The sequence below is a fragment of the Triplophysa rosa genome, linkage group LG9 (assembly GCF_024868665.1).
Source record: "Triplophysa rosa linkage group LG9, Trosa_1v2, whole genome shotgun sequence".
Lineage (NCBI taxonomy): Eukaryota > Metazoa > Chordata > Actinopteri > Cypriniformes > Nemacheilidae > Triplophysa > Triplophysa rosa.
The window spans coordinates 21,279,430-21,303,998 of NC_079898.1; the positions used below are offsets into that span (position 1 = coordinate 21,279,430).

The 24,569-nt window shown below is 37.8% G+C and overlaps 1 protein-coding gene across 4 annotated transcripts; it reads left to right on the plus strand.

Moving 5' to 3' along the window:
• The first annotated feature begins 6,218 nt into the window (after window positions 1–6,218).
• esr2b (estrogen receptor 2b) lies at window positions 6,219–23,352 on the plus strand. 4 transcript variants are annotated; one of them, XM_057342135.1, is made up of 11 exons: window positions 9,487–9,776; window positions 15,759–16,258; window positions 16,416–16,606; window positions 17,440–17,556; window positions 17,900–17,974; window positions 18,053–18,250; window positions 18,510–18,648; window positions 20,744–20,877; window positions 21,174–21,357; window positions 21,931–22,137; window positions 22,554–23,352. In XM_057342135.1, the coding sequence occupies exons 2-11, from the start codon at window positions 15,951–15,953 to the stop codon at window positions 22,657–22,659; spliced, it is 1,659 nt and encodes a 552-aa protein (XP_057198118.1). In that variant the 5' UTR covers window positions 9,487–9,776; window positions 15,759–15,950; the 3' UTR covers window positions 22,660–23,352. The 4 variants fall into 4 exon arrangements, with proteins under 4 accessions (XP_057198117.1, XP_057198118.1, XP_057198114.1 ...); XM_057342134.1 differs by lacking the exon at window positions 9,487–9,776 and adding an exon at window positions 6,219–6,330 and having other exon boundaries at window positions 17,900–18,250; XM_057342131.1 differs by having other exon boundaries at window positions 9,488–9,776; window positions 17,900–18,250.
• The last annotated feature ends 1,217 nt before the right edge of the window (window positions 23,353–24,569 follow it).

The following is a 24,569-nucleotide window of genomic DNA, read 5'->3' on the forward strand; positions in this document are numbered from 1 at the left end:
CTATTCAGACCTAGGATGGAATGCAAAGAAGCACTTTTTTACACATTTAAAATGCAAACATGAGGACATCCAATTAAAAACTTTTAAAAAGCAAACGTACGAACATCTAATTAAATATAAAACCATGCAATAATTAGTCCATAACAAAAACAGAATTGTATAGAATCAAGTTTAAATGATTATTATGTCACCCAGCAGAGGGCGACAATGCTCTCTAATAAAGAAATTAGACCATAAACGTTTGCTTAATTTTGTTCAATGTTATAGCATGTTGGTACTTGTAATCTATATCACACAAAAAATCTATACACATTGACCAACTACTGTATCTATGTTAAGAAAGATTCGAGGTCTGTCATCTACTTAAAAAATAATAATAAAACCCTGCACCCCCCCTGATAGTCATTCAAAATAATTTCTATGAGTCCATGGCTGTAATATTTTATGCGACGCATTTTTCATTTGTTTGGGTAAATTGTTAACTAATGCAATAGTTTTTCTCCTTTAAATTTCTCCTTAGACACATTTTTAAGTCTGAAACTAAAGATGGTTTAAATAAATACGTGTGACAGACAGAAAAATAAAACACCGAGATTGCTCTCTCTAAACAAAGAGAAGATATTAAAAATGTGCTCAAACAGATTTCTGATAATGAGTTTTATTTTTGTGGATTCTGGGGCTCATCGTCTATTTGCTAATACCTTATTAAATCTGAATAATAACAAAGCTTGTCATCAGTCAGCAGTAATGAGAGTGAAATAACCTTATTTAACAAAAGTTTCGTACCAGGTAGACAATTTGGGAGAGAGTTTGAGTAACCTTTTCCACAGTTCAATTAAGGTTGGACAAAAAAATCTGTTATCAATCATTTTAATGATTACAATATTTAATCAACAGAACACTTTCTCTCTCTCTCTCTATCTCTCTCTCTCGCTCTCTCTCTCTCTCTCTCTCTCTCTCTCTCTCTTTCTCTGTTTGTCGTTCTCTTTTTTCGTGTGCCTGTACGTGGCAATCTATTAATCTAGAAGTGGTTCCTGGAAACTGTGTTCGTTTAGGATTTTCAGAAAGTCTCAGTGGTGCCCACTGTAGCCAAACACTCATGTATAGGCTACTGATGGTCTGGTTTGGTGCTCTGAAGGGCCAGCAGGTGGCGATGGTGTTTTCTACTGTATAGACGTTTTTGTCAACATTTCGTCTTCACCTCATCCTTGTTTTAGACATGTTTGTTTCTGGCTAATCACCAAACAAATGTGTGAATAGAGAAGCATTTAAATAATTGCTTTTAATGCATTTCAACTTTAATCTGCTTTAGTTAGTACTGCAGAACCTATAGTAGATAGCTCTAAAGGTGTGTTTGTGTCACTTGGATTCATTCTGACACAGGGGTGTAAAGAGTACCTGAAAACCATATTTAAGTAAAAGTACAGATACCGAAAATTACTCCAAGTTACAAGTCACCAATTCCAAAACAACTTGAGTAAAAGTCTTAGGCCCGGTTTCACAGATGAGGCTGATGGCTAGTCCCAGACTAAAGTTAATGTTTGACCTGTCTTATCTGAATATAACTTGCCCAGAAATATCTTAAAATATGTTAGTGCCATTGTTTTGTCTCAAGATGCACACCAATATTCTTCTAAGGCATTTTTATAAAAGCGACATAAATATCTTAATTCAACTAAGGCATAGTCCTGGCCAGGGGCGTATCTAGGATATAAAACCATCAGGGGCTGAGCTTAAAACATTAGGGGCTAATGTAGGGAATTTGGATTAGGTTGTAAGTGGTATTCTTTTCAAGGAAAATATGCTTTGCATTGACTTTTTTATGCAATATAGTTTATTAGCAAACACAAAATATTTTCAGGATGTATTTGAAATATATTATATATGTATAAACATGTAAAACCTATTAAAAGAATGCCCAAAAAATAGATATAAGCAACTGCTGATGAGACTATTAAGGCATCACGTGGTTAATCCATGTCATTACATTTCATTTTCTTTATTTCCACAAAAATGAATGTCTGTTTTTTTAGGTAAATACTTAATTTTGAAAAATGCATATGGTAATGTTTGTAATGCATTAGTGCTTTCACGTTTATGAACTGGGTGATAATAATGCATTAAATTAACATTCAGTCCCTTTAGGATTTCATTCTTGGATTTTTTCTTGTTTGTAAATTGTGTAAATATTTGTAATGTTTTTTTACAACTTTAAATACTAAAATATTAAAAGTATTTATATGAATAGAAATACTTAACTATAATTGAAAATGCTTAACCTAATATAAATTAAAAAATGAAAGGTTTTGAAGTAAATTTTTAAGCAAACACAAAGGTCAGTGGCCTAATAACTGCTGGTGTGACTGACCTTCAATGCCCTGTAAATGGCAATATTAATTCTTCTGTAGCAAAAATAAACTTCTGCAAAAAAAGATAGGTGCCATGCAAAATGTAATGTGTAATTGCATCAGTCATTACAAATAGTGGAGTAAAGAGTACATACTGTATACTTGTTCAAAAATGTAGTCAAGTAGAGAGTAAAAGTTGCTAATATCTTTAATACTCCATACAACTACAAAGTAGCCAAAAACATACTTAAGTACAGTAACTAATTACATTCACTCCAATACTTTACACCACTGTTCTGACAGTATTTGAAATTGTTAAGACAGTCTCTGTAAACTGCAAATGGGAAATGGGAGACCTGAACCAACTGGGTCTGTAAATGAACCGGATTATCAGACAAGATTCCATGACAATGGAACGTGTGCAATGAGCTAAACCTTCTGAATGAGAGCATTTTAATATGAACATGCTGCCAAGACCAAAAAACAGGCTTTCGGATGAAGCTTTAGCGTTCAACGCCCTTTTCTCCTCCAACGCTCAAGATAATTTACGGTTGTGTCCCAGATTTCAATTTCCACAACATCTGGCCTTAAAAACATTCAGCAAGTTCAGTAAAAAGAAAAAAAAGAAACGATTTTAGCCCTGTTCCAGTATCATTCTGCTAAATGGTCAGAATTTTCAGATAATTGAAGCTTTATGGAATGAAATATCATTTGTGCATTAGAGTGTCAGATCTGATCTAGTAAAGCAGAAAGAGAAAAAAGATCTTTCACGTTTTTTTCCTACCATCAGGCGAGTGATACTGTAATCTCAATAATCTGTTCTTTTCTCATGAGCAAATGTTCCGGTAATATTCAGGTGTCTCTGTGTAAATGTGGGGTTTTGGTTATAAATATGCATCAACATGTTTCTGCGCCAACCAGGATTTAAGGGTGTTACAGCTCAGAAAGAGCAAATACTTCTCTTAGGTCGTTCTAATTGAGGGCTTTTGTTGTTTTTTTCTGTGTTCTGTTTTTCTGTTCTGTTTAGCATCTATTAAAGAATCTATTAACTTATTGAAGGACACCTTTTCCAATGTAAGTTTATGGAATTATAGTCTGTCAGGTGAATAATTCACTTATAAAAGTAATAGCGCACTTCTCCTCAACAAGTCAAACAAATTGAGCTATCATTCAGGCAGTTCTAGAACAAATGGTGCGGGAAAGTTGAATTGTCCAACAAAACCCTAACCCAAATTGTACTGCTTGAGTGCTTTTCATAAGAACCTATTCTTCTGAAAGTCTTTTGAAGTGTCTTTCATTGTAAGAAGACATTATAAAATTATAAAAAAAGACAGTTCTTGTTTGAGTTCACTTTAACCTTTTCAATACATTTGTTTTTGCTTTGTTTTACTTTCACATAAGCTATTCTACCCATCATTGTGCTCTTACTATAGTATAGACTCTCTCACTCTCATTCACACACAAACACTAACACTAACTAGCAACCTGTTTCTAAATCAGTTTCATTTACATTTACATTTAGTCATTTAGCAGACGCTTTTCTCCAAAGCGACTTACAGAGAGTTCAGGGAGCAATACAGGAGCAATAATGCAATAGGTGCTAATACAAAGTTACTAGTTTCAACTAAAGCTTGGCCAGTACCTGTTGAGATAAAGAGAGAGGTTTTTATTTTTCATTTGTCTGTCAAGTATTCACAGAAGAGATGGGTTTAAAGTAGTTTTTTGAATGTTGTGAGAGATGTGGTTGACCGGACCACCAGGAAGGAGTTGTGAAGGAGAATGAGCGGGAAAGCTATTTACTGCCCTTATGAGAAGTCAACTCAAGACGCCGCTGGTTTGCTGAATGCATGGTTCTTGATGGGGTGTAGGAGTGTAGGAGGGTGTGAAAGTATGCCGGTGCAGATCCAGTCCTGTAGGCAAGCATTAGTGATTTGAATCTGATACGGGCTTCACACAGTAGCCAGTGGAGAGAGATGAAGAGGGGCGTCACATGAGCCCTTTTGGGCTGTTGGAAGACGAGTCCTGCTGCTGCGTTCTGAACCAGCTGGAGTGGTTTGATAGCCTTTGCAGGAAGTCCAGCAAGGAGAGCATTGCAGTAGTCCAACCTTGAGATTACCAGGGCCTGGACAAGGAGTTGTGCCGCATGCTCCGTGAGATAGGGTCTAACCTTTCTAATGTTGAACAGGTGGTGGGGTGGCTGTAGAGAAGTCTGGTGACTTCTGTGGTCAGTCAGTGGGGCGAAAGAGGAGAGTTCAATGTTTGAAGTGAGGGTAGTAGAAGGAGCATGTTGAAAGTGATGAAGAAGTGGTCAGAAATGTGACTTTAATGTTATCGGTGGTGAAGTTACGGGTGTAGATGAGATCAAGCTGGTTTCCTGATCTGTGAGTACTGGCTGTGGCGAGGTGCGTGAGGTCGAACGAGGCGGTGAGGGTGTGGATGTCAGAAGCATAGGGTTTCTCCAGGTGGATGTTGAAGTCCCCAAAGACTACAAGAGGGCCGCCATCCTCCGGGAATGATGAGAGCAGCACATCTAACTCTTCAATGAAGTTGTGAAGAGGACCTGGGGGGCAGTAAACTACAACAACACTGAGCTGAGTGGGAGAAGTGATATTAACAGCGTGGTATTCAAATGAATAGTTGTTGCATAGAGAAGGTTGTGTGGAATATTTCCAATTATTGTTGATAAGCAAACCTGTGCCCCCTCTTCCAGTTTGGCGGGGAGAGTGAGAGAAGGAGTAGTTTGTGGAGAGAGTAGCGGGTGTGTCTTCAGGACGAATCCATGTCTCAGTAAGACCTAGAATGTTGTGTTAGGAGCAGTTTCATGACCTCTACAGCCAAGGTTTGAGAAATAACCTGCATGTTGCCATGGCAGCAAAGCCCTTCCATCTTCTAACAGAGGGTTAGTAAAAATATATTTTCTTGTGTTTGGAACAGCTTTTCTTGAACTTTAGGCTCAGCAGTGCTTCGGAGTTCAGACACCCGTCAACTGTTTACAACATTTACATCTGACCTCTGTTCCCTCTGATGTCCATTGCTTCTTTCTTACATTTACATTTATTCATTTGGCAGACGCTTTTATCCAAAGCGATTTACAAGTAGGAGTACAAGTACAAGTTCTTCTCTGCTAAGGTGTCAACCATCAGCAGCCAGTTCTCTGCACCCCACTCCCAAACATCTGTCATGATCCTGTCCTTTTGGTCTTAGCTTTTCTAGTTATGTGGACAGGGTCATGACAGTACCATGTCTTTTGTGTTGTTGTGTGCTGTTTAGAGACCCGCGTGCTCTCCTGTCTCGTGCTTTGGCCCCACCCCCATGTTTCCCCATCATCTCTCCCTTAGTGTCTGATTCCTGTCACCTGCCCGTCACTAGCCCCGAGTAATTATCCCCTGTTAGTGTTCTCCTTTATCTAGCCTCAGTTCCTTCTGTCCCGTGCTAATTTGTTTTGTGTTGTTAAATACCTTACGGCAGTACCCTGTGAGAGTATCCTGTGTCTTGTTTTTGGATTTATTATTTTGTCAGTTTGGACTTTGTTGATTTTTGCCCCCCTCGTGGGATGTGTTTATTTGAGTCTTGTTTTTAGTTAACTTTTCCCCCATCGTGGGAGTTTTGTTTTGTATTTCATAATAATAAAGTTCTGTTGACTCTTTCCCATCTGCAATTGGGTTCTGTCCTTCCTAAATCATGACACCATCTATTTCACCTGGCTCGCTCGGATAACTGCGCTGCTCAAAAACCAACAGTTATCCCTACAGTAAATGAAAACTGACCTTATAGTCACACACCTGTCAAAACAACTGAAAGAATCTGCTTTTGTTTTACAGTAACACTATCTCAAGAACAGCGACGGGTTTTAAAAGCAGACGTTCCACAGAGACCACCTTCATGCCCATCGCTGTGACCCTGCGGCTGCCGATCGCTAACTCTGAAATCCCCTGCCCGACTGCGATGGCTTGCGTACAACCTCACAGGCAGATCTTTGAAGGTATATGGGAGGGGAAAAGGTGATGTCTAAAGTCACATCAGGGTTCATTGTTTGTTTCACTATACTGTATAGCCTACACAACTTCATGATAGGCCATTTATATAAACATCACTGCTCCACAGGTCTACCTGTTGTTCCAAAATGTATCCCTCACAATCTGTTGATTTCCCTGTCAGAAAAATGGTACAAAAAGTACACTTTTGTGTGTGTGTACAAATGTACATGTAGGTACCAAATGTATACATATCTGTACCTAAATTGGACCTTTTTTAGAACTTTTTTAAGGGGCACTGTCCCAGTGACAGCTTTTGTGTCTTTTATCTAACAGTGTAGTGTTCCACAGTTACTCAGCGATATGATTTTGCTATAGCTGTTGTACTCTGGTTTACTCATAAAATCCATTATTGCGATAGTGATATTGTTGATTTATTATTTATTTTTCATGTCTGCTAAATGACTGAATGTAAATGTTATAAGTATTGCATATAATGAGAACAAAGTCAAGAGATGCAGGATTGGCTAGCCTTGGTTAACTTTCATGTGTTAAAGAGGGTATGCGTTGCTTCTTTCAGGGATGGAAGGTTCTAGAGGCACAGTCTATTATTCTGACAGGAGAAGGTCTTTGACCAGCCAGTTCATGGACACCGAAACCTTAAAACATCTTCTTTTCCCTTCAGTTGATTTTATGGGATAGTTTCATTCAGTTCAAGTCTTGGAACAGAAAATGACTTATTGTTACTGTAAAACTCAAAGTACTTGAGCAAATAAAAACTAACTGGCCTGGAAATTCTGATTACTGATTTGGGATCATCTAGCAGCTCGAATCAAAAATCTGTTTGTGAATCAGCTCTAAGAGACAAGTTATTGCTTTGTATTTATTCACTATACATAAATCTGACGTCGAAAACTATATGAGCAACAGTCTTTGGCAAAATGTTGTTGGAAAACACTTGGTTTGTTCAACTACACTACTGGGCATCATAAAAAGTCCATTAGGACATGAAAGCAAATCCTGCAGGACTGAGTTTGATGGCTCCCAGTCCACACTGAGAAAGAGTTGCTCATAGTCTTTTTTCAAAGTTTAAAAGTCTTTTGTAATAATTATGATGTAAAAAAATTCTAAACTTTCTTCATAGAATCTTAGCATCTTAGGACCAGAGCCAAACTGGTTTAAATGAAAAGCTGGGCTATAGTACATGGAAATATCTCTCCCCAGCCATTAACTGAACCAACCAATAGGTCCATTTTCGAAAGTGAATGCCATTTCATTTTACTAGCGACTGTCTATTACGGGAGATAATGGACTCTCCTGAAAACCCAGCTCTGCCCACTCCACCTGGCATTCGTCATTACTGCTTCCATGCAGAGACAAGCCGGAGAAATAACTGTAATTCAGAAATAATTACGAATGGCATTCTAGAGAATTAAACTTCGCCTGTCGAGAAGCGTTGTAAGCAGCATATGACGGAACAAAAATTTCAACTCGTTGCCCGCTTGGTGTTCCTCCCTCCCCTCTCTCTCTCTCTCTCTGCCTCTTTCCTTCCACTCAGTTTCCCTGCAAATTAAAGAGCATATGGAGAGATCTTGAGAAGGAACACACGGTTCTTTAATTCACCTCCCGTTCCAACTTGTGTTCCGCTGCGGACGTGAAAAGCAGTTGGCCAGCCTTGTTGGATGAGGAAGAAATACAAGGATTTGCAGATGATTCCCACCTTTTTAAAAAACATTTGTAACATCATTTGTTAATGATGAAAGAGAGAGGGAGATAAAGAATTTCATATGTAGGATTTGAAAAACTGGAGAACAGAAGGATGTCAGTGAGTGCTCATGTGCAACACTGTATATCTACCGATTCATTGATTAATTCTCAATGAGTCATTTTAATTGTCTAACATTTGCCAGAGTTTCAGTCCAGTTTTCTCTGTTGTTTTTCTTTGGCTAATGCTGCTCGTCTCTTTAGTGCCAGTGATGGAAAACATCTTTCAGACCACAAACACTTTATTTGGACTATTTGGAATATTAAATACAGCAACTGATGTATACAACACTAAGCATATGATGGATTCATTTCTAAATTAAATCTAATTCTTGAAAATGTTCTTTTATTTTTATGTATGATACATTTTTGTCTTCTGACCAGCTCCTTAAAAGCTGCAGCTTTAAGGTTCTAATGTAAAATCAAGAAGGACAAAAAGTATCCGTTTAAAGTCTGAAGATGCAAAGCCCCCAGAGACGAGATACTGTATAATGGAGATTCAATGAAGGTTAACACAATATCAGATTTAAGAGCATTAAACAGATACTCAATAAAAAAGCTAAAAAAAAAGCAGAAAATAAAGACTGCTGGGATAAGAGATCCATTAAAGCAGTCGAAATGTTACTGTTATTCACAATAACTTGCACGTTTATGACTTACTGTAAATCCTTAAGGGACATTCTACCAGAAACGTACATTTACCATGACAGGGCCTGACAATTTAGCTTGTCCTCCTCAAAAAAAAAAAACATACAAAAACAAGCTTAAAATCATACAATTCAATGACAGAACTCACCCTTGATCAGTGTCAGCTTCACCTCAGTCAAATTATGTCATTTCAAGTTAAACCAAAGGCGTATTGCACACATTTTATGTAAACGTGACAGGACTGACCAAAAACATGGGGACAGTTCTATAGTATTTATTTGTAGAATTTATGTAAAATTTCATGTTTTTAATCAATTGATATGAATAATTTAAACTTGCTATTGATGGAGTTTTTTTTCTAAATAACATTTTTTAGCATAACAAAACTGTGAAAGCTGTAGGTCCAATTTGGCTGAGGACAAGGACAGGATTTGTGACTTTCAAAAGTGTTTTTATTTATCTGAGAACCTAATTAATGACATATTCCTTTACAGAACAACTCACAGAAATCAAACATCAGCCAGTTTTAGATTTTGGATGAAATATTCACTGTAACAGTTCAAGGACAGATGATGTACGTTTCGGGTATGTCCCTTAAACCATCCAAAACTCCAATTTGAAACTCAGTTTGACTCTCGGAAATTCACCACAGAGATCATTTCCTTAATTCATTTGAGGATTTGAATCAGTGTAATTTACTGCAGTGCTGTTTTTTTGTCATACGTGTTGTAAATCTCTGTCCCATGCAGTAAATCTGGGGGCGGCTACGGGAGGGCGCGGCAAGCGGTGACGCGCTCTTTTTATCTCTGTATCCAAAGAACGATTTTTTTGCCAAAGTACAGCCAGTCAAAGTGCGATATTAGGACACTGCCATGTGTTGCATCTCCCTCTCTCTCCATCTCCCTCTCTCTCTCTCTGTACCCGTGCTCTTCTTTCGTTTTTCGTGCGCAGTAAATCAGATGCATCTGACGGCTCTGCGCGTTCACTGCTGACCAAACAGATCTCTGCTCTCCTGCTCCACATCACCTGCTGCCTGCTGTCGGTAAGTGGGTATTAATAACTTAACTCAAATGTATCATGTCAACCACAGTATCATGGATAAAGCACCCTAGTAACTTTTTTTACAACCCAAACATGGTGTTCGTACTATGATAAAAAGAAAATTCCGGAAATATTCCTAAAGCTTTACGCAGTTTGAAAGGCACACTTTATTGATTTATTATGATTTTACTCACGTAACAGTTACTGCAGTAACTACATTTCCTGTATTTGTACTGCCGGAAACTGTGGTTACCATGGTACATTTTTGAAAAGTCACTGTTCGGACGCAACAAAGTTAAAGACAATCTTTACGCACTGATGTAAAACTTACGCGCGTCTCCACACCCTGTAATCGGACTCAGAAAGCGCATGCGATAGCCAATAATGCTTACAGTGTTTTGAAACACAACCTTACTGAAGCGTATTGCTCTGGGTGAACTGCCCCTTACGAAAATGTACCATGGTTTTACTACAGTTGAAATCGAAAAACCATGGTGTTACTACAGTTAAAACCAAAAAAACATGGTTACTGTAGTAAAACAATGGTTATCACAAAATAACCATGGTTTTGACATCCATGTTTTTTGTAAAAACCATAGTAAACTATGGTTACTGTAGTAAAACCATGGTTTTGCCCTAAGTAATCAATGCACCAAAAAAACACTGGTTACTACACGTGTACCACAAAAAAATCATGGTTAATTTTCGTAAGGGGCGTCCCGATGTGTGTCTTCAGTGCTCCTGTAGCTGAATTGGTAGCGCACTGCCTTACCAACGAAAAGGTCTTGGGTTCGAACCCTGTAGGAAACACGCACTAGTGTTAAATATGTAGAGTTTTGAATGCGCTATAAGTCGCGCGTCAGATGTATAATCATAGAAGTGTAAACTGCTTGAGGTGACACATAAGCCAATAGAAGCCAACTGTTTTGTTGCCATTGTGAAGATCTGCTTTTCATCTCCCTGGATAAAGAGTGACCGTTGTACTCTGCTCTTTTTTGTTTCTGCTTTTTTACTTCGTGATGAAGTGTGCATCGAGTGTCGCCTATACTTGATCAGTCATTTAGACATTTTTGATATATTTCTTCTGTGTAGTGTGTTTATTGGCTTGTACTGTTCTAAAAAATGTCTTGTTTTTGTGTTTGCTGATGTCTGACATATTTTGGACTTTTGCAGACATTGTTAATTAGCTCTGTACAAACACAGTCTTCAATGCTGAACATCATATATTATTGATATTATCAACCAGGTATTTTAAATTGGGCATATGGGTCACTGCAGTCATTTGAGTATAATGGACCACCTGTGCAAAATAATATATTTTAAAAGTAACATTGAAATTTCATAAGGAGAGATGTTCATTACATTATTTTTTTATTTTGAATAAATTGTTGACGTCATCAACCGTCAAAAAAAATGTGATTTTTATATGTATCCTGAAGGGAGACACCCTGGAGAATGTGAGGGAGAAAATATGACAGAGGTCTCTTTCCTCTTAAGCAATGGACGAGGGCTTCTGCTGGACATAATGGCCTGTTATCACTCAAAATCACTGGCATTTGTACTGATGGGTTCAGACTGTACCCTCTATAAACAAAGACTGGATTCTTTGTCTAGTGCGATTTCAAGAATTAACCTTCCTTTGAAATGCTGGATGCTATCATGTTATCTACCACATAGCGGCAAATTAAAAAATACTGTTCAGATATATCTGTGCATCTATTAGTGGGGATTTCTGCTTTTAAGGAGTAGTTCACCACAAAATTAACATTCTGTCATCATTTACTCACCCTCTTGACAATTTAAATATGTGTGACTTTATTTCTTCTGCAAAACACAAAGAAGATATTTTGAAGAATGTTGGCAAGCAAAAACCGCTGGTCCCCTTTCACTTCTATTGTATGGACACAAAACCAATGTAAATCAATGGGTACCACTGTTGTTCGGTTACCAACATTCTTCAAAATATCTTCTTTTGTATTTTGTAGAAGAAAGAAAGCCATACAGGTTTGAAATGTCGAGCGGGTGAATAAATGATGACAGTATTTTCATTTGGGGCTGAACTACTCATTTAAGTGGGTTACTTAAAAGTGATAGAAAAACATCGAGTAATGGAGATATCTTAGAGATCTGTTTAATGTGTAATTTAATTGCTTTGCGATCGCAGGAGTGTGTATATTGACGGAGACATTATAGGTAAGAGAAGATGTACTGCTCAGTATAGAAATGAGAGATTTCCTCATTTAAATAGAGTACTTAATCCATGTATGCCCTGTATGCCGATTGCTTTGAAAGTAGCTGCCCGGGGGTGTGGCCAAGATGGGGTGTGAGCTGACTGGGACTTTGATATCATTTATTTCACAATGACTTGACTGATCGTGCATGAGTCATCCAATCATAATTTAGATTTGGAACTGTCTGTTTTATTATGGGCTTATTAGTTTTACTGTGTGAAACTGTTTTTGCTCTGTTCCTTTTCTCTTAGCTTTGTATGTTAGCTTTTGGTTTAGAACATCAAGTACACACATGTTGGTACAATTTTTTTTATATTTACTAGCATCCACAGAAACCTTTTTCAATTTTTATTATTTTGTGTTTTTTTAAGTTCTTTACAACATAGTTTATGTCAGGTTTTCCTACATTGTGATCTTTGTCCAAATAATGTCGATGCAAGTCAAACCGTCATACAAACACAAGGTAGACGGTATTACTCATTTGAACATTGACACGTAAATTGGATCAAACTTCACACTTTATAACCAGTCTGTCTGAATTTTAACTCAGTTTTCACTCTCTTTTTACTTTTACTTTTATGTTTCTACATACTCTCTGTTAATTTTTTGTGTGGTTATGTTTTCAAAGAACTCTGTTTTTCACTTTTCAGAAGGCCAACTTTTATTAGCATCCCTCACTCCCTACGCAAGGATGAGTGTTTTCTGTGAGGTCTTCAAACTGTCTCAATTAGGAGAACATGACATGGTGTCAATGGTTGGATGGGTCCAAATGCAAATCATTTGGTGCGTTAGTGAATGTGTGTTGACAACTCTGTTTTTGTTACTGGGGTGATGTGGGGCCGTAGGTGTCCAACAGGAAATGGAAACTTAATTCTGTTGTAGGTTCAAAGAAATTCCAAGTTGGCAAGAGAATCTTATTAAGATGGAGAAAGGTTCTTCAAGGCAGTTTGGTGTGTGTAGGGGTTTCTTCATCCTGTCCTTGGCCTTTTGTTCAATGGCATGTGTGTCTGGGTTGTTGCCAATCAGAGCTTTACAAGAGAGGCAGCAGAAAAGTGCTAAACTCAGTTTCGCTGACCTCAGTGAGATTGTCTGGATTTAAAAGCAAAACTATTGTGTCATGTCTATTAAAGCAGTGACCGTGTTTTTATACGAGTAAAATGATTGAAAGTATAGGCTAGTAAAACTTTTTCAATCTTGTGAACTTGAACAAGACTGGAAAAAGATTTGTTGATTTGAATTGGCTTTACCTTTTTTAACATTTTGGGTCAGAAATGAATGAATAATACAAAAATAAAAAAGTGCAATTTAATTCATAAAATATAAACCAAACAAACTTCCCCAGGACAGGAGATGAATATAAGCAGGGAGGAAGTGTCTCATGTGACTAGTGAGGGAAAAAGTGCACATTTCAAATAAAAGTCAGGTGGCAGTAAGAGTTGTGGCCTGATGGGTAGTCCACATGCTACAAACATGTCGAGTGGTCACTGACATTTTGGGAAACATGGCATTTGTTCTATCTTGTGTCGTGTACTGAAAGATGCAATTCTCTCAGGAAGAACACAGTGTTTCAGATGTTGTCGTATAACAGAGTTGGCACTGCGGTGTCTCACCTGTACTCTCTTTGTTTACTGAGGCAATAGGCCAGATGTTTGACCCAAGACCCACAGATGCCTTTTAACCTAGAAAGCAGGGAACTCTGGGTATTGAAATGAATATTAGTTTATTATTTTAATTGGATATTTGTTGGATACGTTGTTTGTTCTATATTACTTAAAGTGAATTATCTTAAACTTGAAACCTTTGCTAATAATTTATGTTTGTTTACTCATAATTCACTGCAGAAACTGTGCCCATAAATGATTTTTGAGTGATTTCACCTGGACTAGAAACATTAGGAAAATGTTCAGAGAACTTTTTTGAAGTTTTGGTAATAATTCTTTATAAGGTATTTGAGTAATCTTAATGTTGAATCATCTTTGGTATTCAAAAACTTCCAATAGCAGATTCCATCATTAATCATAAAAATACTGCAGAATTCATTTACAAATTGTATATATACTTCCCCGTTGAGTGTTCATGTAGGAAATATATAGGCCTACACATATTTGATAGGCCTAATGCCTTTGGCTGTCAGTAACAGTATAGTAGCTTAGCTCTGTTTAACACGTTTTTGTCTAGTTTAGAATTCCATTTGTGTAAGATTGAATCATTGCATTTCTTTTTTAATAATTCACATCAAGAATTTTCATGGATTTTGGAGGATGATAGGTGCCGAATAAAGCACTTTATGCATTTCAGGAGGGTGCTGTGCCTGCTCCGTTCTATACACAAACTTACACAGATCTCTTCTGGGGACTTTTGAGTAAAGATGAAACCTTTGAAAGAGAGTGAAAGGCATTATTATGGTATTTTATACTAGTCACACAGCTAACAAGAAACGTGATTTAACAAAACAAATGTTTGATGACGGATGGTGTCCTTTTGCATTGCACACTTTATCCATCTGATGTGCTGAACCATCCTGAAGTGTTGACATATGTACACAGCAAAATCGCCAGTGTTCAAAAAGGTCAAATTAACACTCACAGTGTATATATAATCCGAAGTGTGGATTATATATACACTGTGAGAGTTAATTTGACCTTTTTGAACACTGGTGATTTTGCTGTGTACTAACTGCTGTATAAATCTCTCACACACCTGCTGGGCTGTGTTTATTCTGGCTCTTTTGAGAATTCTCATAGTCTGTTTGTTCTTCTTTGGTTACAATGTTACATAAAGCGCAGTGGACCCTGGACCTTTGTGACAGGCTGTTTAAAAGAACTTTCCCCTCTAAATCTCTTACTGAATAAACATCTGAATTAAAACCAACAACTGACCTGACATGCCTCTACTGTACACCCCGATTACTGCTGGTCTTAAAGACTCTTTTGACAGTTATAGGGTCTTTTTAAAGTTTTAGATTCTTCTAAAAGTTACTGTATGGGATTTGTTTGAAAGTTACAGACTTGTCTGAAATGACAGACTTTGTGGACGTTAACGACCCTTTTTAAAGCCATCTCTGCAGACTTTAAAATTGCACAGAAATCTTCGAATGGTAAAATCTGCTTTTATGGAATTCAGCACCTTTCTGACAGCTATCAGTAAAATGTTATAACGATCACAAGGTATTCATCCATCATCAACTCATTTCTTGGCATAGCACTTTTCAATATGCCACCTGTATAAAAAAAACAAGAGTAACTCCATCAAAGCAGTTATACTGTCTCTCTGGGTGTGATAAAGAGCAGCGTAACCTCCCACAGAGGCTGTTTACCTCCTTCCGCAGCACTTTGCGTCATGTACCTGAGACACATTTAGAAATAATGATATTAAAAAATGTGCATTATGTGCTTCCTCTGCGATGTTTTTCTCTTTTTTCAGTCACTTGTGCAGAGCGAACTAGTCAGTGGAAGAGTTTTTGACGTTTGCTAACGCCACCAGTAAAAAGACAGACCTGCTAGAAATCTGTGTTTTTTGTTGAGAAGATGATATTGTCTTAGTCTGCCAAGACCAGCGTCTGCGAAAATATGAACCAGATTTAGAGACTATTAAAAGGAAATACAGGCAGCACTTATATACCACACTGACCACCATTAGGAAATATTAAAAACTTTAAAAGTAACCCCTCATCTCGTCACATCCTGATTTATGAAAAAAAAAAAATATATATATAAAAAAAAAAGAATTTTATGATTATTTTTTTTTCCCAGAAAGGCTTTATCCGACACTGTTGGCCCTGCAATGCACTAATCTGTTAATCCAGGACCTCGCTTGAGTTCTCATCCCCTGGGCCGGTCCTTCAGTCATCCCCTCCCACCCTGCATCGGGACCTGGTCTCCGGCAAGGCGGATCGTGGAGGCTCGTCTACCCTCTTACCCTCAGTCTACACCTCCCCGCTCGCCATGGACAACCAGACCATCTGCATTCCTTCTCCCTACGTGGACACCAGTCAGGGCTACTCACCACCGCACAGAGGAGAGTTCAACCACAGAACTCTATCAGTATACAGCCCTGTGTCCTCTACAGTGCTGGGGTACACACGTCCACCCGTGTCTGAAAGCCTGGTCCCGCTCAGTTCGACAGTCTTCTGGCCTCCTCACGCCACACACACACCGCTGTCTCTGCACTGCCCGCCTCCACTGGCCTACAGCGAAACCCACACACATGGCACCTGGGAGGACAGCAAGACGCACAATTTTAACCAGAACGGGTGAGAAAACATAGACATCATGTACAGTGGAATAAAGTGTCTAACAAAATATATTTGGTTAGTTTTCAAGTAATATCTGTCAAAATGATGTCACCATAGAGACAAAAAGTTCCTCGTGTACTACAGTATTTATATATAATTTTGTTATTTTTTTTAGTTCTGTCCTTACTCAGACAAAGCTGTTAGGGCAGCAACTAGAAGGCAGTGATGTCTTTAATCCTTCACCGGGCGTTGTGGGTAAAGGAGACACACACTTCTGTGCCGTGTGCCATGACTATGCCTCTGGTTATCATTATGGGGTCTGGTCATGTGAGGGGTGCAAGGCTTTCTTCAAAAGAAGTATTCAAGGTAAGATTAATAAACCTCTTCTTGTTAAAAATACTTGTTCTTAAGATGTACAGAATTCTGAAATGCAACATAATTCAATGAAGAGCAGCTTCTGTTATTGGATTGTGTGGTTGGGGAAAAATACATTATTTATTTGTTTTTAAACTAAAATGGTACTATTATGCATTTTTTGAATGGCCAAATTGATTTTGTCTCCTCATTATTTTGATTTTAGAATAAATGGGTAATTGGGTAATGTTATAATTGTGATAACAGGGATTTTTTCTCTTACTCTAAAACACACATCCAGTAGAGTGACTGCCGTCTGGAGTTACTGTGTAAATCACAACCAATTATTAAAAAAAAAACAGATTTATGCTGATGCAGTTTAAATACATTTATATTTACAGTTAAGCATTTAACATATGCTTTTTATTCAAAGTGACTTCCAATAGTAAGGAAAACAATAAAGCAAATAAGCACTGAGACCAAATCAATTGTATAATATAATGTTTATATTTTTAAAAAATGAATTCATGTCAACATATATACTGGCAATACGGTTCTGCAGCGTATGATTTTTATTTAATGTTTTTTTACCACAAACAAATTCATTATCTGTGTTCAGATTACACTGTTGTAAAAATATCAGGATGTTTGTTTTGATCTTTTAATTAATAAAAGCTACGCTAAAGGCCAGACATCAAAACACATGAAAAAGTAACATTTTGAATATATATATATATATAAAATATATTTTATTGTATGAATTAAAAAAATTAAAAATATGAATTTAACAGAAGTTGATTTATAGTCCAGCTGCACCCATGAGTTTGATGTCTTATCTTCTTCAGGACACAACGACTACATTTGTCCTGCCACCAACCAGTGCACTATCGACAAGAGTCGACGCAAGAGCTGTCAGGCCTGCCGACTCCAAAAATGTTATGAAGTTGGCATGATGAAATGCGGTAGGCAGTCGACCGTACATTTTCCGTGTATGTGCATGTGTGTACATTCCACATATTTAGTACAGCAGCAACCTTTGTAACCACACCTTCTTTTCAAACTTTACTGACTGAAGCAGCCCCTAAAAAATCTTGCCAATAGTTTAGTCCAGTAATAATGGGATTAAGGTCACGGCAATAATAGCACGTAATAGAACAATTGAAAATGTGTTGTTGACTTGATGTGGATATAGGAGTCAGTAAATTTGTTGTTTTGTGATGTACAGCATGATGAGCATGTTTCGGACGGTAAATTCTGTGGCAGTTGTGTGTTTCTGATGCGCGTGTATAATTTTTGTATGAACAGGTGTGAGGCGGGAGCGGTGCAGTTACCGCGGTGCCCGTCATCGTCGCAACCCTCAGACCAGAGACCGTTCAGGCGGTGCGTTAGGGGTCAGAGGTCGTTCCCAGCATCATCTAGAATTTCCGCTCATTCCCCCTCATCACTTCTTTTCTTCAGTGGGCGGAGTTGAGGAGCGTGGCCTCAATCTCTCAGCTGAGCAGTTGGTGAAATGTTTCCTGGAGGCGGAGCCTCCTCAGATTTACCTGAGAGAGCAGGTGAAGAAGCCATACACAGAGGCCAGCATGATGATGTCACTAACCAACCTCGCCGACAAGGAACTGGTGCTGATGATCAGCTGGGCTAAAAAAATACCAGGTTTGGGGAAGAGAGTAGAACAGAATATTGATGTTTTACTGAGTTAGGGAAACTCAGAATTGTATTACTTTAATGTGAGCTTTTTTTAATATAGATTTTTTTTATTTATATTGGTTAGTAGTACTGCAGTATAATACTGAAGTATCTTGTATCATTTGTTATTGCATTAGTTTCTATGCAAAAGTGTACTAATAATTTCATAAAATATGTAGACACACACAGCGGGTGTGTGTAAGGATGCGTTTGTGTGTTTTGACAGGTTTTGTGGTGCTGAGTTTATCTGATCAGGTGCATCTGTTGGAATGCTGTTGGCTGGATATTCTGATGTTGGGATTGATGTGGAGATCTGTGGATCATCCTGGGAAACTCATCTTCTCACCAGACCTCAAACTCAACCGGTAAAACCTTTAACTGGAAAACAACTTGTTCCACACATGACGCATCGTCAACAAGTCAACACTTGACTTGAATTTTTTTATGAAATTTTTCATTTTTTAGAGAAGGTATATTAGGTCGAAACACAGATACATTCAAATCACTTTCTTGAATTTAAAGTAGAACAGGATTCCGTGGGAATACTTTGGCTCTGTTTACACTTGTAACAATTTGGATTTGTTTTTCAAATGTTCATTAGCACTGATTATCTACATTGTGTCAAGTGTTCAGTTTGGATGTGTTCAGTGTGTGTCTTTTCACCCGCTCTGGTTGCTATAGTAATGATGTGGGGTTCGGCACAATGTCCAAACATTTCTGCAACAACTGGAGCAGAAGTAAGGCATAATGAAATGTGCAGATAGAAATATTGACAAAGAAAAACATATTTCCCATCCCACACTATCGTCTGGTTCATCCTATAGCATATTCTATAATGCTTTTAATTAGATCTGTCTCCATTTTTTGAGACTTCTTCTCACTTGCATTCAATGCCTAATGGATAAAATCAGATCCTGCTTTACATTGTTGTTTATCTTTTTTCATGTGGATATGAGATATAAGATTACTCATCTGCGATAACCAGTTTCCATATTTGTCCAAGTTAATTACATCAAAAAAAGCATTTTCAACCAGACTTCACAAAAAATGGGTTAGTTTTGTCTGTGTGAAGAAGGCTTTAGAATAGTTGGAAACCTGAAGGTGTCCTCCATCAGTGGGAGAGACTGGCTCATATCTTGTGTGATAGTAACATTTGAGTAGCTCTAGTGTTATTGGAATTATTCATTGACCTTCAGATAATCTGCCGTTATGTGTGTAGGGCTCTATGTGTTTGTTTGTGTCTACACTACATGTGCGAGAGTTGTCACCGTTTGGTTGTTGAAATCCTATTATTAGGCGAACAAAATGCTAAGTATATTAAGTACGACTTATGTGTTGTCTGTATACTCATGTTTCGTTTGTGTGTACTGTGTGTGCACTTGTTTATCTGGTCATGTGTCTATGGAACTGAATATTCTTTTTCCTTGGTAATTATCTCTAGGGTCTTAACTAACCTTGGTATGTTCTCATAACAAAGCTTAGTTTTTACTACTCATTTTTCACACAGAGACGTGTGTGTGTCAGCGAGGAAGAGAATGTTTGTGTATGAGAAGGTGTGTGTTTCCTTTTCTCTGAGGTTATCTGAACACAAACACGGTCTGCTTTTTTTGGTATTAATGACTGAATCACTTTACAGACTCTTTTACATCCTTCAGATCCTCTCAGTATACTTCCATTTTTATGCATTTGTAAGCTTGATCTTTTTTGAGAAATTACCACATTCAAATGTGTTCAGCAGTGTCATAGGAACACTTCTGTTTTTCATTTTTTCTCACCGGTGAATTATTTTTGTCTTGTTTGCATATAGTTAACCTATTATAGTCACGCAGCACAGTGTCTGTGTTGATTCTCGCACACAGTCGACTGAAAACATGACGTGTCCTGAGTGTCATGACAACGGCAACGTGGCTCTGTTCATTGACATGATGGGCCAAAGCTGAAAACATACTGTCAAAAATGAACATTCTGTCATTATTTACTTGCCCAAATGAGCTGTTTTTTCAGGAAGCAAATGCATTTGAAGAATCTTTGTGTAACTCTTGCTATGTAACATCAGGTCAAAGTGATCAGGGGCTGCTTCAAATGGACAAAAAACATCAGAAAGCCAACAAAATATGTCTAGGTGCGAATTTCAATTTGAGTCTGGACACATACTAGCATAGAAAATGGATATAATATAGCCCTTATCATACAGACCACTACTGGCACAGTTTATTTGTCATTTTAATTGTCTATTGGTGGATACGCATTGGAGTAATACTAAACAAATGTCCACATGGTTTTATCTTTTACAACACAGAGAGCAACGCCACACTGTTATGACGTCTGATTGGGATAGATGTCTCAGGTGTTAGTGGCTGATATTTGGTTGACACTGGTTGAAGCACATGTTTGAGCAGTGCAGAGAAAAAGAGAAATTGTTTGTTCTCTTTTGTCTCTCTCTCTCTCTCTCTCTCTCAGGGATGAAGGGAGTTGTGTCGAAGGCATCATGGAGATCTTTGACATGCTGCTGGCCACAACCTCTAGATTCAGAGAATTGAAGCTACAGCGAGAGGAATTTGTCTGTCTCAAAGCCATGATCCTTCTCAACTCTAGTAAGACACAGTTCTGTTTATATGTGGTATTGGGTGAGAGTACAAGACATCACACAGTAGATTAATCATTATACATAACCATAGGTCAGAGAGGGGATATTTGACATAGAACGTCTTTCAGACGTGTTCAACAACATTTACAGACTGCTCGGTGGTCACCTGCCAACCTGCCCTCTTGTGTCTCAATACTGTTGTCTGAACGCTGACCGATAGGTTTACTAACAGTTTAGGTTCTGCCCCAGACCAAATTTCCCCTTATGAATCCGTCGATGTCTGGTTTTGTTTGATTGGAACAGATAATTGTTCGGGCTCGCCGGAGACTCCTGAAGATGTGGAGAGCCGAGGGAAGGTTCTGAAACTGCTCGATTCTGTGACTGACGCTCTGGTTTGGACTATCTCTAGAACCGGACTGTCCACACAGCAGCAGTCCATCCGGCTCGCTCACCTGCTGATGCTGCTGTCACATATTAGACATCTCAGGTGCCTCTGGAGACTACTTTTAGTCTACTTAAACAAAGTGGATTTTAAATATTTATATGGATTTAGAATTTTTTAACATTGTGCTTTAATGACAACATTTACGGAATGACTTGTGCGCTTCTATGGAAGCGGGGAAATTTGACTTGCACAAATGCATTAACTTAGTCACGTTGCAAATATACTAACAGAACATTTATTAGTAACTTACAATTAATTGCAGTTTCTCTCTTATAATATCTCTTTTTTAAACATTTTTATAATCCCAATACTTGTCAAAAATCACACCTTTTTTGTGGACGTTTGGGGAAAGACGGAGACGGAGAGAAAGAAAGAAAAGTTCTTTAAAAGCATTTTTGAAAAGGTAGTACTGAGACAAAGATGTAAAAAAATGAGTGGAGAGCATATTGCTTGTAAGGGTGTAGCAGAGAGTAAGGTATGATCATTGATTATAGATCAGGAGCTTGTGGATGAGGATTGTAAAAAATATTCTTTACCACTTAAATTGTTTGTCTGTTTCCTGATCATGTAGTACAGATATAGCGGCTCACGCTGTTCTTATCCTGTTGCCTACAGCAACAAAGGCATTGATCATCTGTCAAGCATGAAGAGAAAAAACGTGGTGTTGTTGTATGATCTTCTGCTGGAGATGCTGGACGCCAACACATCTCAGAGCAGCCGGATGCTGGCGGACCACACTGAATCCACACAGACCAACCATACGTCCAGACAGCAGACTGCACTAACAGAAGAGAATGGCCAGGAGAGCCATCACCGTCCATGGTAAGTCAATTCTGATGATGCAGATCCAAAATATTATTTAAATGTTCTTTGTGAGCTGTCAATTCGTCATCAGAATGTCTTGAAACAACTTTTGAACAACGCACAACTCATGCACTGTAATTCAAGTGATTCTTGAGTTTCACATGTTTGCAATTTGCTTCTCAGTTTGCTGCGGTAATAAACGTTTTACAGTTTTTTACTCATCCAAGAACATTGCTTAGTTAGGTGACCTCAAGGTATTTCGAAGAATGTTTTACAGTGTTACATTTAACTAAAGGTTTTTCAATCTAGAAAAGTATTTTGTTTTACTGGTCCTGTTATTTTGCTAATAATGGTTATGTTATACATGCATTGTGAAGATTGATTCAAAATTTACATCTTGAACAACTTATTACATACCATCTTTGTCTTTCTAGTGCTAAGGAGTCAGTGGCCAAGGCGTTGCATTCTGGCCTGGACAGAGAGCACATGGATACAGACTCCCTCCACATGGATACAGACAGTTTCCCATCTGTGGAGTAAAAATCACCCTGGATCAAGCATTGGATTCCAACCAAACCTGGAAAAGACAATTATACTGTAGCTGGCAAATGACAGCAATGACCTGATCCAAACAGGCCTCAAAAACTGCTCTCAATCCCGCTTCATCATTAACATTACATTTGCGCTACATTATTTGCCTGTGTAAAAAGTTATTTATCATAGAATCATAAAAAAATGTTGTGTTTAATGTTCTCAGTCTCATTCTACTGCTGAATCTTTTTATAGATGTAGCGGGTTTTCATCAAAGGTGAAATTTCTGTGGCACCAGACAGAGATGCACAATAATCGCAGTTGCAAGTACACTCCCCCCTCTGCCATTCATTGGTCAGTTGTCCACAACAAATTCACAGCATTGGGTAAATCAGTGTTGTCATTGAAATAATGGTGCACTGACCAGTTAACCACCACCAGTACCAGTGGAGAAAAATATCCTGTCTTATTTGTTCCACTCATTCTCTAAAGGCCAAACTATTACTAAATGACATTGTGCATACACAAAATATTTTATGCATTTTTGTACATTTTGTCTGTGAATTTCTAAGATGCTTGGGTGGTTGTAATTGCTGCTCTGTGGTGCTTGCCGATTATAAACCTTTACGGTTTATAAAGTTCCTGTCGTTGAATGTATATGTGACTTTAAAAAAATGTCTGTGTTGTACTTGTAAAGCTCAGCTTACACGCATTCAGAATACTCATTTTATTCTGGAAACGACTGTTGGAATGTTTAGTTCCAGATGTACTAGATGACTTAAAACAATGCTTTTCAGGTGCTAAAAGCGTTTATATTGGTCTCTGCATCCTAAGGAAATAACAGGAAATGGAATTGAAGTCACTGAGGAGTTACTGAAGACACAGACGCACAGACGCTGCAGGTGACCAAAACATTTTTATTGGCAAAACTGTACACAGAGACGTTAAATGAGGCCGTGGGGATAAGATGAGGGAACGCGTATGCGTTTATTTGTAGAAAGCAACTTCAAACTGAGAAAAAAGCACAAACTGCACACTTATCTCTTATCGTCTTTGTCCACCGTCTCACATTGGCAGTGCAACTTTTCTGCAAAATAAATTTGTAATGAAGTGAATGTTTCTCTGTGATTTATGATGTATTTCAGTTGACCCATGATATGCTGAAACCATTTAATTTAAACACATCACCTGAACAGGAGATAAATATCCTTTAGGTAAATTGAGGACAAAACAACGTTTGGTACTTTACCAGTTAGTAAAAGTGAATCCGTGACAAGTGTTTTTTTTTCACCAACTTTGAATTTCACTGTGTAGGTTTTGACACGAGAGCCGTAACACAAATTGTCACTAGAGTCTTTCTATCTTTTTATGATCCGTGTTTCAATGAAAATACATTCACATGAATCAGTGTGAGACACCATCCAAAGAGCCAAATGGACACCAAAGTCTCCTACCGATTACAAAGAGCTTAAGCAGAAAAAATAGCATTATTTTAAATCTCTGTTGAGATTAAGCATTTGATAATTTCAGTAGTTATACTGTACGTTATTCACACACACATACACACAATATAATACAGCAAGCAAACGTCAGGCTGAAATAATAATAAATTAAGCATAAAAGACTTATAATTTGCACACACCCTGACAGCTCTCTTCATACCTAACCTCCATGGCTTTGACCAAGAAAACAGCAGTTAAAAGAGCTAAAAATTAAATATTATCATCATTGCAAGTCACTGCACATCACCTTGGATTCTAGCATTACTTATTCAGTCAATGTGTATAAACATATAACCTGATCATCAGGTGAATTTCAACAGGGTTTCTATTTAAAAATACAGATGGCTCAAAATCTATATTAGCTATAAGTTAACTTAATGTGTCATTTACATTTCAAAAATAAATACATTTCTTATT